The sequence below is a fragment of the Tachysurus fulvidraco genome, chromosome 22 (assembly GCF_022655615.1).
Source record: "Tachysurus fulvidraco isolate hzauxx_2018 chromosome 22, HZAU_PFXX_2.0, whole genome shotgun sequence".
NCBI lineage: Eukaryota > Metazoa > Chordata > Actinopteri > Siluriformes > Bagridae > Tachysurus > Tachysurus fulvidraco.
Window position 1 is genome coordinate 1,468,589 of NC_062539.1, and position 13,737 is coordinate 1,482,325.

General features: G+C 40.9%; 1 protein-coding gene across 22 annotated transcripts in view; it reads left to right on the forward strand.

Moving 5' to 3' along the window:
* Nucleotides 1-13,737, forward strand: part of ptprfb (protein tyrosine phosphatase receptor type Fb) — a 155,898-nt gene that overhangs the window by 50,709 nt on the left and 91,452 nt on the right. For all 22 annotated transcript variants that reach the window (XM_047806536.1, XM_047806537.1, XM_047806535.1 and 19 more), the window contains exon 2: nucleotides 5,632-5,829. In XM_047806536.1, the coding sequence (XP_047662492.1) occupies nucleotides 5,727-5,829 (103 nt within the window). In that variant the 5' untranslated portion in view covers nucleotides 5,632-5,726. The remainder of the gene's footprint in view (nucleotides 1-5,631; nucleotides 5,830-13,737) is intronic.

Consider the following 13,737-nt stretch of genomic DNA (forward strand, 5'->3'; position numbering starts at 1 on the left):
TCCACTATCACCATCGCCCATACCCAGCCTCTCTCCCTCCCCCCTCCCCCTCTCCCCCACTCCCCCCCTCTCTCCCCCTCCCCCTCTCTCCCTCTCTCCGTCCTGTGTGTTAGTGTGTGAGGTGAAACTCGTCTGAGCTCTGTATTAGCAGGTCTTTTTGATTTCCTCTCCCTTTTTGATCTCTCCCCCTTTCATGTGAAACTGGAGCTCATTTTCTCGTCACGCCGCTGTGAGAGAACAGCTTTATGTTCAGGAGCAATTTTCAGCTGCTGTTTAAAAAACCTCACGTTTTTCTCAGACGTTTCCTCTTCAGTTATTTAGTTAAAACCCCCCTGAGAGAGTGAAGGGGTAACTGTCACTGATCACAGCGGCCCCGAATGAGAGCAGGCGGCCGACACGTGTTAACACGTGCACTTTATACGTGATGCTGTCAGCATTGTGAATCTCAGTAGCTGTCGCTCGGCCCAGATGTTGTACAGAAGCCAGTGGAATAAAATCATCACCACATGTGCTGAGTGTCACTGACACACATCTGTAAACAAACACCTCCTTCATTTATACCCCAACTACCCCACCAGCCGATTAGCTCTAACTACCCCAACAACAACTACTCCACCAACCGATTACCTCTAACTACCCTAACTACTCCAACAACAACTACCCCACCAACCGAATAGCTCTATAAATAATAATAAATATAAATAATAAATCTAACTACCTCAACAACTACCCCAACAACAAATACTCCACCAACCGATTACCTCTAACTACCCCAACATCTCCAACAACTACTCCACCAGTGGATTAGGTCAAACTACCCCAACAACTACCCCAACAACAACTACCTAACCAACCCATTAGCTCTAACTACCCCAACAACTACCCCAACAACTACCTAACAGACCATTACCTCTAACTACCCCAACTACCCCAACAACCGATTAGCTCAAACTACCCCAACATCTCCAACGATAACTACCCAACCAACCCATTAGCTCTAACCATTCTTTCTCTTCCTCCGTTTTGTTTCTTCACTGCGTGTTTTTTCAGTCCTTCACAGTGGCAGCGATCAGAAAAAACAGATAAACAATAAAGTCTCTATTTCATTACTCAGCATGTGTGGTGTTGTTACTGCTGACCTTTGGGTCACTAGTTACGTCCCTTTCCTTCAGCAGAGTGGTGTAGAGGCTGTTGTTGAGTTGTTGTTGAGGCTGTTGTTGAGTTGTTGTTGAGGCTGTTGTTGAGGCTGTTGTTGAGGCTGTTGTTGAGTTGTTGTTGAGGCTGTTGTTGAGGCTGTTGTTGAGTTGTTGAGGCTGTTGTTGAGGCTGTTGTTGAGTTGTTGAGTTGTTGTTGAGGCTGTTGTTGAGGCTGTTGTTGAGTTGTTGTTGAGGCTGTTGTTGAGTTGTTGTTGAGTTGTTGTTGAGGCTGTTGTTGAGTTGTTGTTGAGGCTGTTGTTGAGTTGTTGAGTTGTTGAGTTGTTGTTGAGGCTGTTGTTGAGTTGTTGTTGAGTTGTTGTTGAGTTGTTGTTGAGGCTGTTGTTGAGTTGTTGTTGAGGCTGTTGTTGAGTTGTTGTTGAGTTGTTGTTGAGGCTGTTGTTGAGTTGTTGTTGAGGCTGTTGTTGAGGCTGTTGTTGAGGCTGTTGTTGAGTTGTTGTTGAGGCTGTTGTTGAGTTGTTGTTGAGTTGTTGTTGTTGAGGCTGTTGTTGAGTTGTTGTTGAGGGTGTTGTTGAGTTGTTTTTGAGGCTGTTGAGTTGTTGTTGAGGCTGTTGTTGAGGCTGTTGTTGAGTTGTTGTTGAGGCTGTTGTTGAGGCTGTTGTTGAGGCTGTTGTTGAGTTGTTGTTGAGGCTGTTGTTGAGGCTGTTGTTGAGGCTATTGTTGAGGCTATTGTTGAGTTGTTGTTGAGTTGTTGTTGAGGCTGTTGTTGAGCTGTTGTTGAGGCTATTGTTGAGTTGTTGTTGAGTTGTTGTTGAGGCTGTTGTTGAGTTGTTGTTGAGGCTGTTGTTGAGTTGTTGTTGAGTTGTTGTTGAGGCTATTGTTGAGGCTATTGTTGAGGCTGTTGTTGAGGCTGTTGCCTCTTCAGGAGTTTTTTCTTTACTCCAGAAGCCGAAGGATTTTGTTTCTAATCAATGCTTCAGTTTGACTCTTTAACTGCAGCTGAGTTTCACTGATTAAATATTTACCTCAGAGTGTTGAGCAGCTCGACTTCCACTCAGTGTGACTTCTGTCGTGTAAGTGAGAGCTTTCACTCCTCTCACTCCCCACAGAGATCTTCTTTCTTTCTTTCTTTCTTTCTTTCTTTCTTTCTTTCTTTCTTTCTTTCTTTCTTTCTTTCTTTCTCGTTGTTCTTTGCACTTCTTCTTCTCACCCTGTGCTGTGACACGTCCCTCTCAGTGTTGATGACTTCTCGCATCACGCTGTATTTTCCTTCCAGTGAGGGAGGAGATCAGACGTGTTCCTGTGACCACCTTTTCACAGCCTACTGCACTTGTTAATTACAAAAAAACACACCTTCTTATTCAGTGCTTATTTTCATCCATGAGATAAAGATGGGATTCAGATCAGTTCTAGTTGTATAATGATCAGTGTAACGCCATCAGAAAGGGTGATATATATATATCAGTGTAAAGTAAAGGCTGGAACATTTTGTGGGAGTTTGTGGGGGTGTTTGTGGGAGTTTGTGGGTGTGCTTGTGGACATACTTGTGGAAGTGTTTGTGGAGGTGTTTGTGGACACACTTGTGGGAGTGTTTGTGGAGGTGTTTGTGGACATACTAGTGGGAGTGTTTGTGGAGGTGTTTGTGGACACACTAGTGGGAGTGTTTGTGGAGGTGTTTGTGGACACACTAGTGGGAGTGTTTGTGGACACACTAGTGGGAGTGTTTGTGGACATACTTGTGGGCGTGTTTGTGGACATACTTGTGGGCGTGTTTGTGGACATACTTGTGGGCGTGTTTGTGGACATACTTGTGGGAGTGTTTGTGGGAGTTTGTGGGCGTGTTTGTGGACATACTTGTGGGAGTTTGTGGACGTGTTTGTGGGGGTGTTTGTGGGAGTTTGTGGGCGTGTTAGTGGGAGTGTTTGTGGGGGTGTTTGTAGACGCCCTTGTAGACGTGCATGTGGGAGATTGTGGGAGTGTTTGTGGGGATGTTTGCGGGCGTGATTGTGAACGTGTTTGTGGGAGTTTATATACGTGCTTTTGGGGGTGTTTGTGGGGGTGTTTGTAGACACCCTTGTAGACGTGCATGTGGGAGATTGTGGGAGTGTTTGTGAGAGATTGTGGGGGTGTTTGTAGACGTGCTTGTGGGGGTGTTTGTGGGCGTGTTTGTAGACGCCCTTGTAGACGTGCATGTGGGAGATTGTGGGAGTGATTGTGTTTGACCCGCGGCTGTTTTTTTGCTGTCTCTCTTCTGTGACGTGTTCGTACAGCATTGTTTTTGTCATGGTATGGAACACAAGAGCTCTTTTGTCTGCAGACATGTAAAATGTTCAGTTGTGGCCTTGTGTCAGAGGATCTCCGGCGTTCCTTTCGGCTCTGTGCAGCCGTGACATGAGTAACGAGCTCGTCAGACACCTCCTCGTCTCTGTAGGGCTAAGGATCTCTTACACACTGCACACTGACGCTATTGTTTGGTACTAAAGAGAGTGAGAGAGTGAGAGAGAGAGAGAGAGAGAGAGCGTGAGAGAGAGTGAGAGAGAGAGCGAGAGAGAGAGAGTCCTGCAGATGAGCGACAGGTTTTATCCTCCACCCACTACAGCGTTCGCTCATCGCGTGAATCATGTAAAGAGATACGGATCAAAATGTTGTCCGAGGACGGACTGAAAGTGTTTGCTACATAACGAGCGAACGTGATAATTAATTATCGTGTTAATGACAGACGTGTCAGACGTGTCAGACGTGTCAGCTGCCCACAAACGCCTTATCACTCACTATCATCATCAGTAAACATCTGGTTGTGGACGTGAAAGCAAATGAACAAGTCGAAAACAGAGGCCCTAGAACCAGAGAACCATGAAGGATTGTGAGATAAACACATGGGTGCCAATACTTTTAATGCTGCACTAATCAACAACATGCTTTGGGTTTTTTATATGAAAACTTTTTTTGACAATCACAACACCTCCCCTCCCCACCCCTAATTCAGTCTTTTATTTGATCTGGATATATTTTAGTGTAAAAGGACACATAAGGAGCTCCTTCATGAATATTTTGGAATAAATGGTTGCTTTCATTTTCATCGGGAAGTTCGTGATTAATGAAGACGACAGTGTAAAGGACGTCAGATTTTTGGCAGGTCTTTGTTATTGTTGTTTCAGCAGGAGGAACGAAGCAGATGGTCAGAGGCAGACCGAGCACCTGTGTATCACCTCGTCCGAACGTTACGCTTAAACACACACCGACACACACCGACACACACACACAACAAAACCCTCAGCATTACACAAACTCCATACACTTATGTGCTACATTTGTCATTTTTTATTTTACATTTTACCTTTTCCTCCTACACTCCTCTCAGCCATATGGCAATAACCCTACACGCGTACGCACCGAGCATCGATCCTTGAGGTACGCCTGCCAGTACGATGAACCTAAACTTTCCCGTTATCGTGTTTAAAATGAAACCGGATTAGAACCCAAACCCTTCTTTTTTTGTAGCTTATCAAACTCGAGGAGCGTTAACGGACGAGCCCGAGCTAGCATGCTAGGACTATAAGCGATAATAACATTCAGAGACATTTCCGTATCCAGTTGCACCACAGCGAGGAAAACAAGGAGGTTAAAAGTTTCTCTGACTCGATAAGATCACGAACATTGGAAATAGATATGGAAATTGTGTTTCAGGAGGAAGAAGGGATTCGTTAGCGCACACAGACTCGGTTAATTAACACTGAATTAAACACTAGGTTCTGTTAAAGATCTGTGAAGATCGGCTCGTCTGTATTTATGTGTGGCAGAAATTTGTGGAAATATGTATTCGTAATCAACCCAACAAATTTTGTAGCAAAATTTATTTATTTATTTTATATATTTATAGTTTTATTAATAGATTTTTATTTAGATTTAACGTTATGATTTAATGGTTTGCATTGGTAGTTAATAATATTTACAAATAATATTTTACTTTTATTTTATTTCATTCATTTTATTGTTATAATTTTGTATATATAATTTTAATGAACTAACTGAACGTCTTAAGCGAAAAATGTCTTTATTTACTTATTTTTTTAAAATGAAGTCAAACATTCATAGATTAAACTATGACAGATGCATAAAACATTAGATACTGTGTGTGTGTGTGTGTGTGTGTGTGCGTGTGTGTGTTTGAGTGTACAGTAAGTGTGTGTGAATGTGAGTGTGTGTGTGAGTGTTTGTGTAAGTGTGTGTGTTTGTGTGTGTGTGTGTGTGTTTGTGTGTGTGTGTGTGTGTGTGTGTGTGTGTGTGTGTGTGTGTGTGTGTGTGGTCACTTTAATATCCTAAAGTATGTCGAGGTCAGAGGTCAGGTCCTCGTCCTGCTCCCCGGTGTCCTGTTTTTTTTAGCTTTTTGACGCTAATTTGTTGAGTGTTTTTTCCTTGTTAATTCTCATCTTTGTCCAAATAAACATTGTGTGTTGTTTTTGTTTGTTTTGTTTAGGTTCTAGCCTATGATTGTGTAAAAGCGAGGAAGGAAAGAGTGGCATTGAGGAGGAGGAGGAGGAGAAGAAAGAAAAAGAAGTAGCAGCCTGGAACATGGTGCCTCATATTTGCCCCTCAGTGCCGTTGACGCCTCGCTGGCTTTCTGTCCTGCTCCTGCTGGGCTGCACGGTCGTCCCCTCTCCCTCCCACGCTGACAGTGAGTTTACCTGCTCTGATCACGTCATGCTCTAATCTCAAAGCACTAAAAAGTGTTTACAGCCTCACTATGGCGGATTTTGGTTTCTATGGTTACGGTGTGTTGGTATTATAAATAAACAACAACAACAACACCTACACGCTAGCTAGCTTGTAGCCTCAGACGTAGCTAGTTTATGCCTCGACTTGCCTTTAAAGAACAATGAGTCGAAGAAAAGTTTCCGTGTTTACATGAGAATAATAGCAGTGGGATCGTCTGCTGCCACTCGCTTACGCTTCTGTTTACATTTCTGCACTTGCTTATTTTATTCAATTACTGATTCATATTTTAAATATTTATGGCATTCATTTATTTGTACCTGGATGTGTTTATTTATTGTTTATTTGGATTTAAAACTGAAATGTGCTTAAAAAAAACAATACTAAAAAAAAAACAGTAATACCGTAAAAGTTAAATGTTGAAATGACTAAAGTTATAAGAAGTAAAATTGCAAAAACTAAAATTAAATACGAATCTTACCGCTCGGCCTCTGGGAATGCTAAAATATATTATTATTAATAATAATAATAATAATAATAATAATAATAATAATAATAATAATAATAATATACTAAAAATACTAATAATAACAACTTGTTGTTGTTGTTGTTGTTATTATTATTATTATTATTATTATTATTATTATTATTATTATTATATTGTTACTATTATTATAGATAGATAGATAGATAGATAGATAGATAGATAGATAGATAGAGATGGATGGATGGATGGATGGATGGATAGATAGATAGATAGATAGATAGATAGATAGATAGATAGATAGATAGATAGATAGATAGATAGATAGATAGATAGATATGGATGGATGGATGGATGGATAGATGTTTTATCTACATATTTTACACAGGAAACACATTCATCTTCTTGCGATGTACGTTTCTATGGTAACGGATCATTCCACTCAGCCCTAATAGCTAACCTACCGTGCGTGTAGGACGATAATTACTTAAACGTATCAAATTTACATGCCTATAAATACAAATACTATCTCCAAAAAGCCTGATAATTAAACTCCAGGATGTTTCCAGTAAAATAAAAAAGTTCACATATAAATACTCCTTACAAAGATGCTCTAATTATAGAGACGGAAATAGACGAGCTGCTTGAAGTTTAACCACAAATGCTAATAATAGGGTGTCGATAAACGTCTGCCTGGTGCTTGGCCCCCTGTGATTGCTAGTTTGGCTCCAGCTTCCTTTTCCTCATTAGTGGCTTTAAGCTTTAAAGAGTCTGAACACACGCATGTTGACGGGATTGAAGCCCAGTCGTGGTTTGGACTCAGTCGCGCCTCAGAGAGTCGTTTAATTTAGCGTGTGACCTGTGTTCAGCTTCCTGTAACCAGATTACAGCTTCCTGTCAGAGTTCAGACTTATGACATCGTTACAAACAGGGAAATATTCTGTAGTCGCGATAAAATGTGTAAAATGTGTAATTAGAAGAATTTTTACAATAATTACAACAAAAATATAAAGAATTTCATGGAAATATTAAAGTATAACTATAAACATAAATATTGTACATAAAGTGTGTAGTCTTTAAAACGTACAGCTTTAAAGTATACAATAAAAATATAACCATAAATACGGACATCACTATAGAGAAATAGATTAGAAATAGATATACAATAGAAATAATAATAATAATAATAATAACCTTTATTTTCTATAGCACCTTTAAAAGCACATCTCAAAGCGCTTGACAAAAGCAAATAAAACAACAAAAATACGCCACATAATATAAAGAATAGACTATAAAATAAGTACAATGTAAAATTACAATTAAATGCTACCTTAAAAAAAAAAGAGTTTTAAGCTGAGATTTAAAAATGCCAAGACATTTCGCTTGCTTTATCTCAGTTGGTAAAGAAGTCCAAAGTTTTGGAGCTAGTGAAGAGAAAGTTCTATCTCTCATCCATCGTAAACGAGCTGATGGAACGGTTAAAGAAGGACGAAGTAATACCGTCTCGTAACTTTGTTCTAGCCCAGGGGTCGACGACATTTTAAAAAAAAAATGTAATTCTAAATAGCATTGATTTCATAAATGAACACACGACAGCCAACAAGGGAAAAGACAAAAGTGTCGATCGGTCTCTCAGCAACACGAAACCACGGCGTCGGACGCAGTCTGGCGATATTTCTGAGATCTAAGAAAGAGGTTTTAAGCGTATTTTTTGATATTTGGCTCAAACGTTAAATCGGCATCAAAAATTATTATTGCTTGTTAAGTTATGTGCTAAGTCTCAAGCATTGTCTTATTTATTTATTTATTTATTTATTTATTTATTTATTTATTTATTTATTTATTTGGTTGTTTAATTATTTATTTATTTATTTTATTTTCCTCCATTTTGTTCTAAAGTTCCAGTCAGCATCAGTTGAGACTAAAAGTAACTTCTCTGTGTTTTCTTTTAGAAGTTCTAAAGGTTTAGTTCTGCTTCTTTCTCAGCAAAGCTGCGTCGCGTATCGTTTCGAATAGCGTGATATTTCTGTCTTCGTTCCTCGGCTGCATTCCATCCTGTGGTGAGAATCTCGGATCTACTTTAGGATCGGTTTTAAGAACTTTCCTGGAGGTGATTCTCTGGGGTTTTGTTTTTGGACCTTTCGGGTTTTGAACTTTGCTCATCAGATAATTAATAATTATTCACCGTCCTCATGCTGGAAGTTCTGCGTTTCACGCTAACACGCTCCGTTACTCCATGTTATTCCCATCATGCACGTTCTCACGTCCTTCACCGGTCTTTCCGAGGGACTCCGTATGGACACGGTCTACGTTTCTGATGATTCAGATCTCCGCGATGTCGTAAACGTGTCCCGCACGCCGAGTTACGCGAGTTAAACCCTAAGAATAGCGCAGTTTGGAACACGAGAGACCACAAACAGCGGGTGTTAGCGTTTTGTTGTCTGTAATCAGGATCTGAATTATACGGTGGAGGAGCCAGCGTTCAGGGTGGAGCTGCTGGACCTCACCGACTCAGCTTTAAATACATTCGGCTCCTCGTCCAACGCCTCCGGAATAACCTGCTGCAGTCGTGCGTCAGCAAAAAAAGGGGAAAAAATAAACACTTGTACATATTTACTCATTCATTTAAACTTTTTAATTACTTTTATTTAACGTCATCAAGAATGTTTGCGTTTTGTCATTAACACAGACTGCGTTAATAAGAACGGAGTGTTTCTGTTGCATTAAAAGAAAAAAAAACTTTATAAATAATTAAATAACTTTACAAATAACTTAATTTACAGTTTCTAGAGTTTTACATGGGACGATCTGGTCTACGCCTCGTTTTTGACTCTCGCTATCGGACGAAAATAAAAAGAGAAACTGGATAAAAGACGTAACGTGTCATGAAGCCGTAAATGAAACATTTTAAACGGAGGAACTTCATGACAGAAGTGACACATAACTGTAAACAGATAAAAAGTCGGATGCTCTGTTTGTTAGGAAGTGAGAGCGTTGATAGACGCAGATCTGAGCTGAAGGAACCGGAGTGATTTACTGCTCACAACCAGAGCGGAGTGTTGAATTTATTTATCTGTTATCTACCACTGAATGGACAGAATGAGCCACACACACACACACACACACACACACACACACACACACACACACACACACAGAGCTGGAGTTAATGGGCAGCGTTGTGTGAAGGACGGAGGATGTTGATGTTGATGTAGTTGAATGCAGGCCACGGCTCAGGCTCAGTGTTTGGATCTCTGCCTCCTCACAGGATAATTAAGCCATTAATCTCTGATCATTAACCTCCCGCGACCCCTCGCTCGCTCGGCCGTTTATACGCCGCTACGCCACATCAGACTCTTTTTTTATTCCTTCTGCATTTGTGCATCTGTCTATCAGTCCCCCCTTTCTCTCTCTCTCTCTCTCTCTCTCCCTCTCTCTCTCCCTCTCTCTTTCTCTATCTCTCTCACTCTCTCTGTCTCTCTCTCTCTTCCGCTCTCTCTCTTTCTCTCTCCCTCTCTCCCTCTCTTTCTCTCTCTCTCTGTCTCTCTCTATCTCTCTCTGTCTCTGTCTCTGTCTCTCTCTCTCTCTCTCTCTCTCTCTCTCTCTTCCGCTCTCTCTCTGTCTCTCTCTCTCTCTTTCTCTCTCCCTCTCTCCCTCTCTCCCTCTCTTCCTCTCCCTCTCTTCCTCTCTCTCTCTCTCTCCCTCTCTCCCTCTCTCAGGCTGGAGATCACAGCTGTGGGCTAAATAGAATTACATCCTGAGCCCCACTCCATCGCTGATACGTTTACTTTTAATTAGAAAGAATCGATGTTCCCGTTGCGTCCGTTTCTTTCTCCGAGCGGAAACTTAAACACGATACACAACGTCCACCTGGGGACCCCCGTGTGTCCAACCGCCCCGACACTGCCGTAACACGTCAGGACAAATATACAAACAGAAATAAATAAAGCCTAACCCATAGACTCAGGCGTACTCGTATCAGGACCCGTGATGAAGCTGTGCTCCTCAGATCATGTAGGTGTTCCACAGTGTGAAGGTTCACCTCCATCCCCGAGCCCTCCGGCACTCGGCCGACTCTCGTCATAAATCAGGAAGGTTTCCGACAGCTAGCGTCATCTCTGGACATTCATCACTGTCGCACTTTGCTCTTTGATTGATGCAGCAATATGTTAAAGGAGCAGGATGGATGTCGTGCTGGAGATAACGACTTCACTGCAATTTTATTAGATAAAACGCAGGCCGGAAATCGCAGGTCTGAGCACAGACATTATTTACACGGGGCATTTAAATATTAAAAAAACACTTCATCTGTAGTGATTCCTCGGTATAAATCTTATAAATAATAATCTCCATTTTTATTATTTTATTTTTAATTAAAAGTTCATAGCTTCTGTTCATGGTATTTATTTATTTATCTATTTATATAAAAAATTTTTTAGTGTAGATTCGGTCCTTAAAGATAAAAGAAAGTTATACGTATTTATTTATTAAATTTATTAAATGTATTAAATATTAAATGTATTAATTACATTTTAGTTCAACTAAAAGGAAATTTCTTAAAGAGTTTGTAAAATTTGTTATAAATCATTTTGACGATTCACAAGATATTTTTCCGTCTGAGATGTTTTTTGGGGATTTTTAGGGGATTTTTTTGGCCTGTTTGTGATTTTCTGATTCACGTGTTCTTGTTGTTTTTCTTTGCTTTTTATTTTTATTCCGCTTTTTTAAAACTCGGAGTCAAAGTGAACTGAAACACTGAAGCAGCTCTAATGCCTCTTTTCCACCGGAAAGAACCGGGTGCTGGTTCAGAGCTAGCGCTGGTGCTGGTTCAAAGTTGGTTCCACTGGTGAACCTTCTAAGAACCGGTTTGCCTTTCCACCGGCTAGAGAGCGTCACAGCGCCGAGTGTGACGTCACTGTATACGTGTCACGTGTCCCAGCGACGTTAGCGCAGCAGCGACAAACACAAACACAACAACAATGGTGGATGTTGCTTTACTGTTAATGCTCATGGCTTTGTGAACCTACATTAACATCCAAACGCGGTGAATAAAACGTGTACGTGCGGCTCCATGTAATCTGTATAAACGGAGGTTGTAATCGATAAAGTACATAACGTTATTTTATCGTTAACACAGAAAAAAATTTAGCCTTAGCATGTAGCTACCTACTATCATGTGTGCTGATAATGTATCATATCGCGGTAAAGTAAAAGTGTATTAAACATTAGTATACTTAAGGTACATTATCAAATGCGCTAACAGTAGCCCCACCCACAGCCCCGCCCACAGCTCCTGACGCAAGCGGTTCTAGTCTAGACCAGCAACGTTTTGGTGCTACTTAAGAACCACTTTTCCTGGTTCAGAGCCGGTGCTTTGGCGGTCGAAACAGAAAGAACTGGTTCTAAATTAGGCTCCGAACCTGCACTCAAACTGCCTCGGGGGTAAAGGGGCAAAATAAAGGTTCTTCTGATAAGAAGATACTTCTGAGTCCTTCTGAGGTTTGGACTGATTTTTTATCCTAAAAAAAAAGAAATAGGTTTATGATAATAATAATAATAATAATAATAATAATAATAATAATAATAATAATAATAATAATAATAAAGGTTTATTTCTGGTTTGTCCTTTGCATTGGTTTTCTAATTGAACCTTAAACAATTCTGTATTCTTTCCCATTGAACCTTTAAGTGTTTAAACCCCAGAGGAACAAAACCACAAACACGACTCTGGCACTTTTTTCTTTCTTTTGTTTTTTTTATTTTGTTTCTTTCTATAATTACATTTGCAGTATTGACTCTTTTCCCCTCGCTGTGCTCCGTGTTTGGATAAAAGCTTTGCTAAGGCAGGACCCTTTATGTCCACTTAATAATTAATGTCCCTGTCAGACTCTGGGCTTTAGGTTTGGATCCCCAAAGCCCGATAATTCCATTTGTCCGAGTCGCTCGGGGTTGGAGTCAGAGGAAGGGAACGCTCGGCCTCTCGGGGGGAGATTTGAACTCGAGCGCTATGCTAATAAAGTTAGCGAGCTCGTTAGTGGGGGTTGGTGGTGCAGCGTAACGAGGTCTGGTGTGGTCTGCGTTCTCCGCCTTTATATCCGTTCATTATTCCATTCTGTTTCCCATCGTCCTCTGGGATCGTTTCCCAGTCCAGCGCTCCAGGCTGCTCCCAGGCGACGGCTTATAGCGGCGTAATGAATATATCAAATATGTATCGAATACGGATCAGGACGATGGCGGCGAGCGGAATTTTTATTCTGGAGCCGAAAACACTTTATTCCTCCATTTATTGTTGAGTCAACATCGAAATTGTTGCTGAGGAAGAAAAATTGAAATTTGGTCAGAAGTTTATCCTGAACTTCTACTGGAAAACCGGAAGGATTGAATATTTATCCCAAACCGGACGTCGAATATTCCAAAGATTTTTTTCAGTAACTAGAAAAATACAAATAAGCAAATGGATTGAAGAGTTTTTTGCTTCTGTCTTTTCCCTACAAGACGACAACAATGCATGAACGATATTAGCAACAATGCTAAAAACTCAAACACTGAAATCATTAATGTTCAAACATGTTTCTAAAGTTGGAAATTTTTCGCATAAAAAAAAATCCTCCTTTCCCTGAATAAATGCTCGTGTTTTAGCGTACAGGCTTTGTTAGCGTTCCCCTCCCAGCGATTTCTGGATTGCCTTGAAGGTGTCGATTCATTCGGAAGGTGTCGATTAATTCAGAATGTGTCGATTCATTCGGAAGGTGTCGATTCATTCGGAAGGTGTCGATTAATTCAGAATGTGTCGATTCATTCGAACAAATTTAACAGCAGCTCCGACGAATGATTCTTACTGGTAGATTTTCATTCAGGAAACGTTTACAGAAGGAGTCTACAGTGTCGGCGCTCTGAGGAAACGCGCCAACTTGAGTCCACTTTTTATTTCTAAGCTGTATTTGTTGTCGTATTACTCTGAAGACAGAACAGCGAGAGTCAGGTGAGGTAGCGGTTGTTTATAGCCGCTATGACGGAAGTGACAAGAGGAACTAACTTTACTTTACTGAGACAGCAGCAGCTCTGCTTCATTACACCATACACGTGATCCACAAGTGTCCAGGATTTGGAAGCACATCCTCCAGGAACGACTCCAGAAAAACATATAAAAGTTTGATAAAGACTTCAGGAATTCAGATCATTTTCTCCGCAGCGTCACTCGATGGAGAAATTGTGTATTTCAGATCCACACACTATTGACTCACTGAGTCCTCGGAGGAAATGTCAGGCTAGTCCACATTACGTGCAGGTCACGACCAATGAAGCTCAGCCTCTCATGTTTATGCCATGGCCGTGCCTCTGGGTAACGCCACGCTCGGGGTGAGCGACCTCAACCGTGCCCGAGGA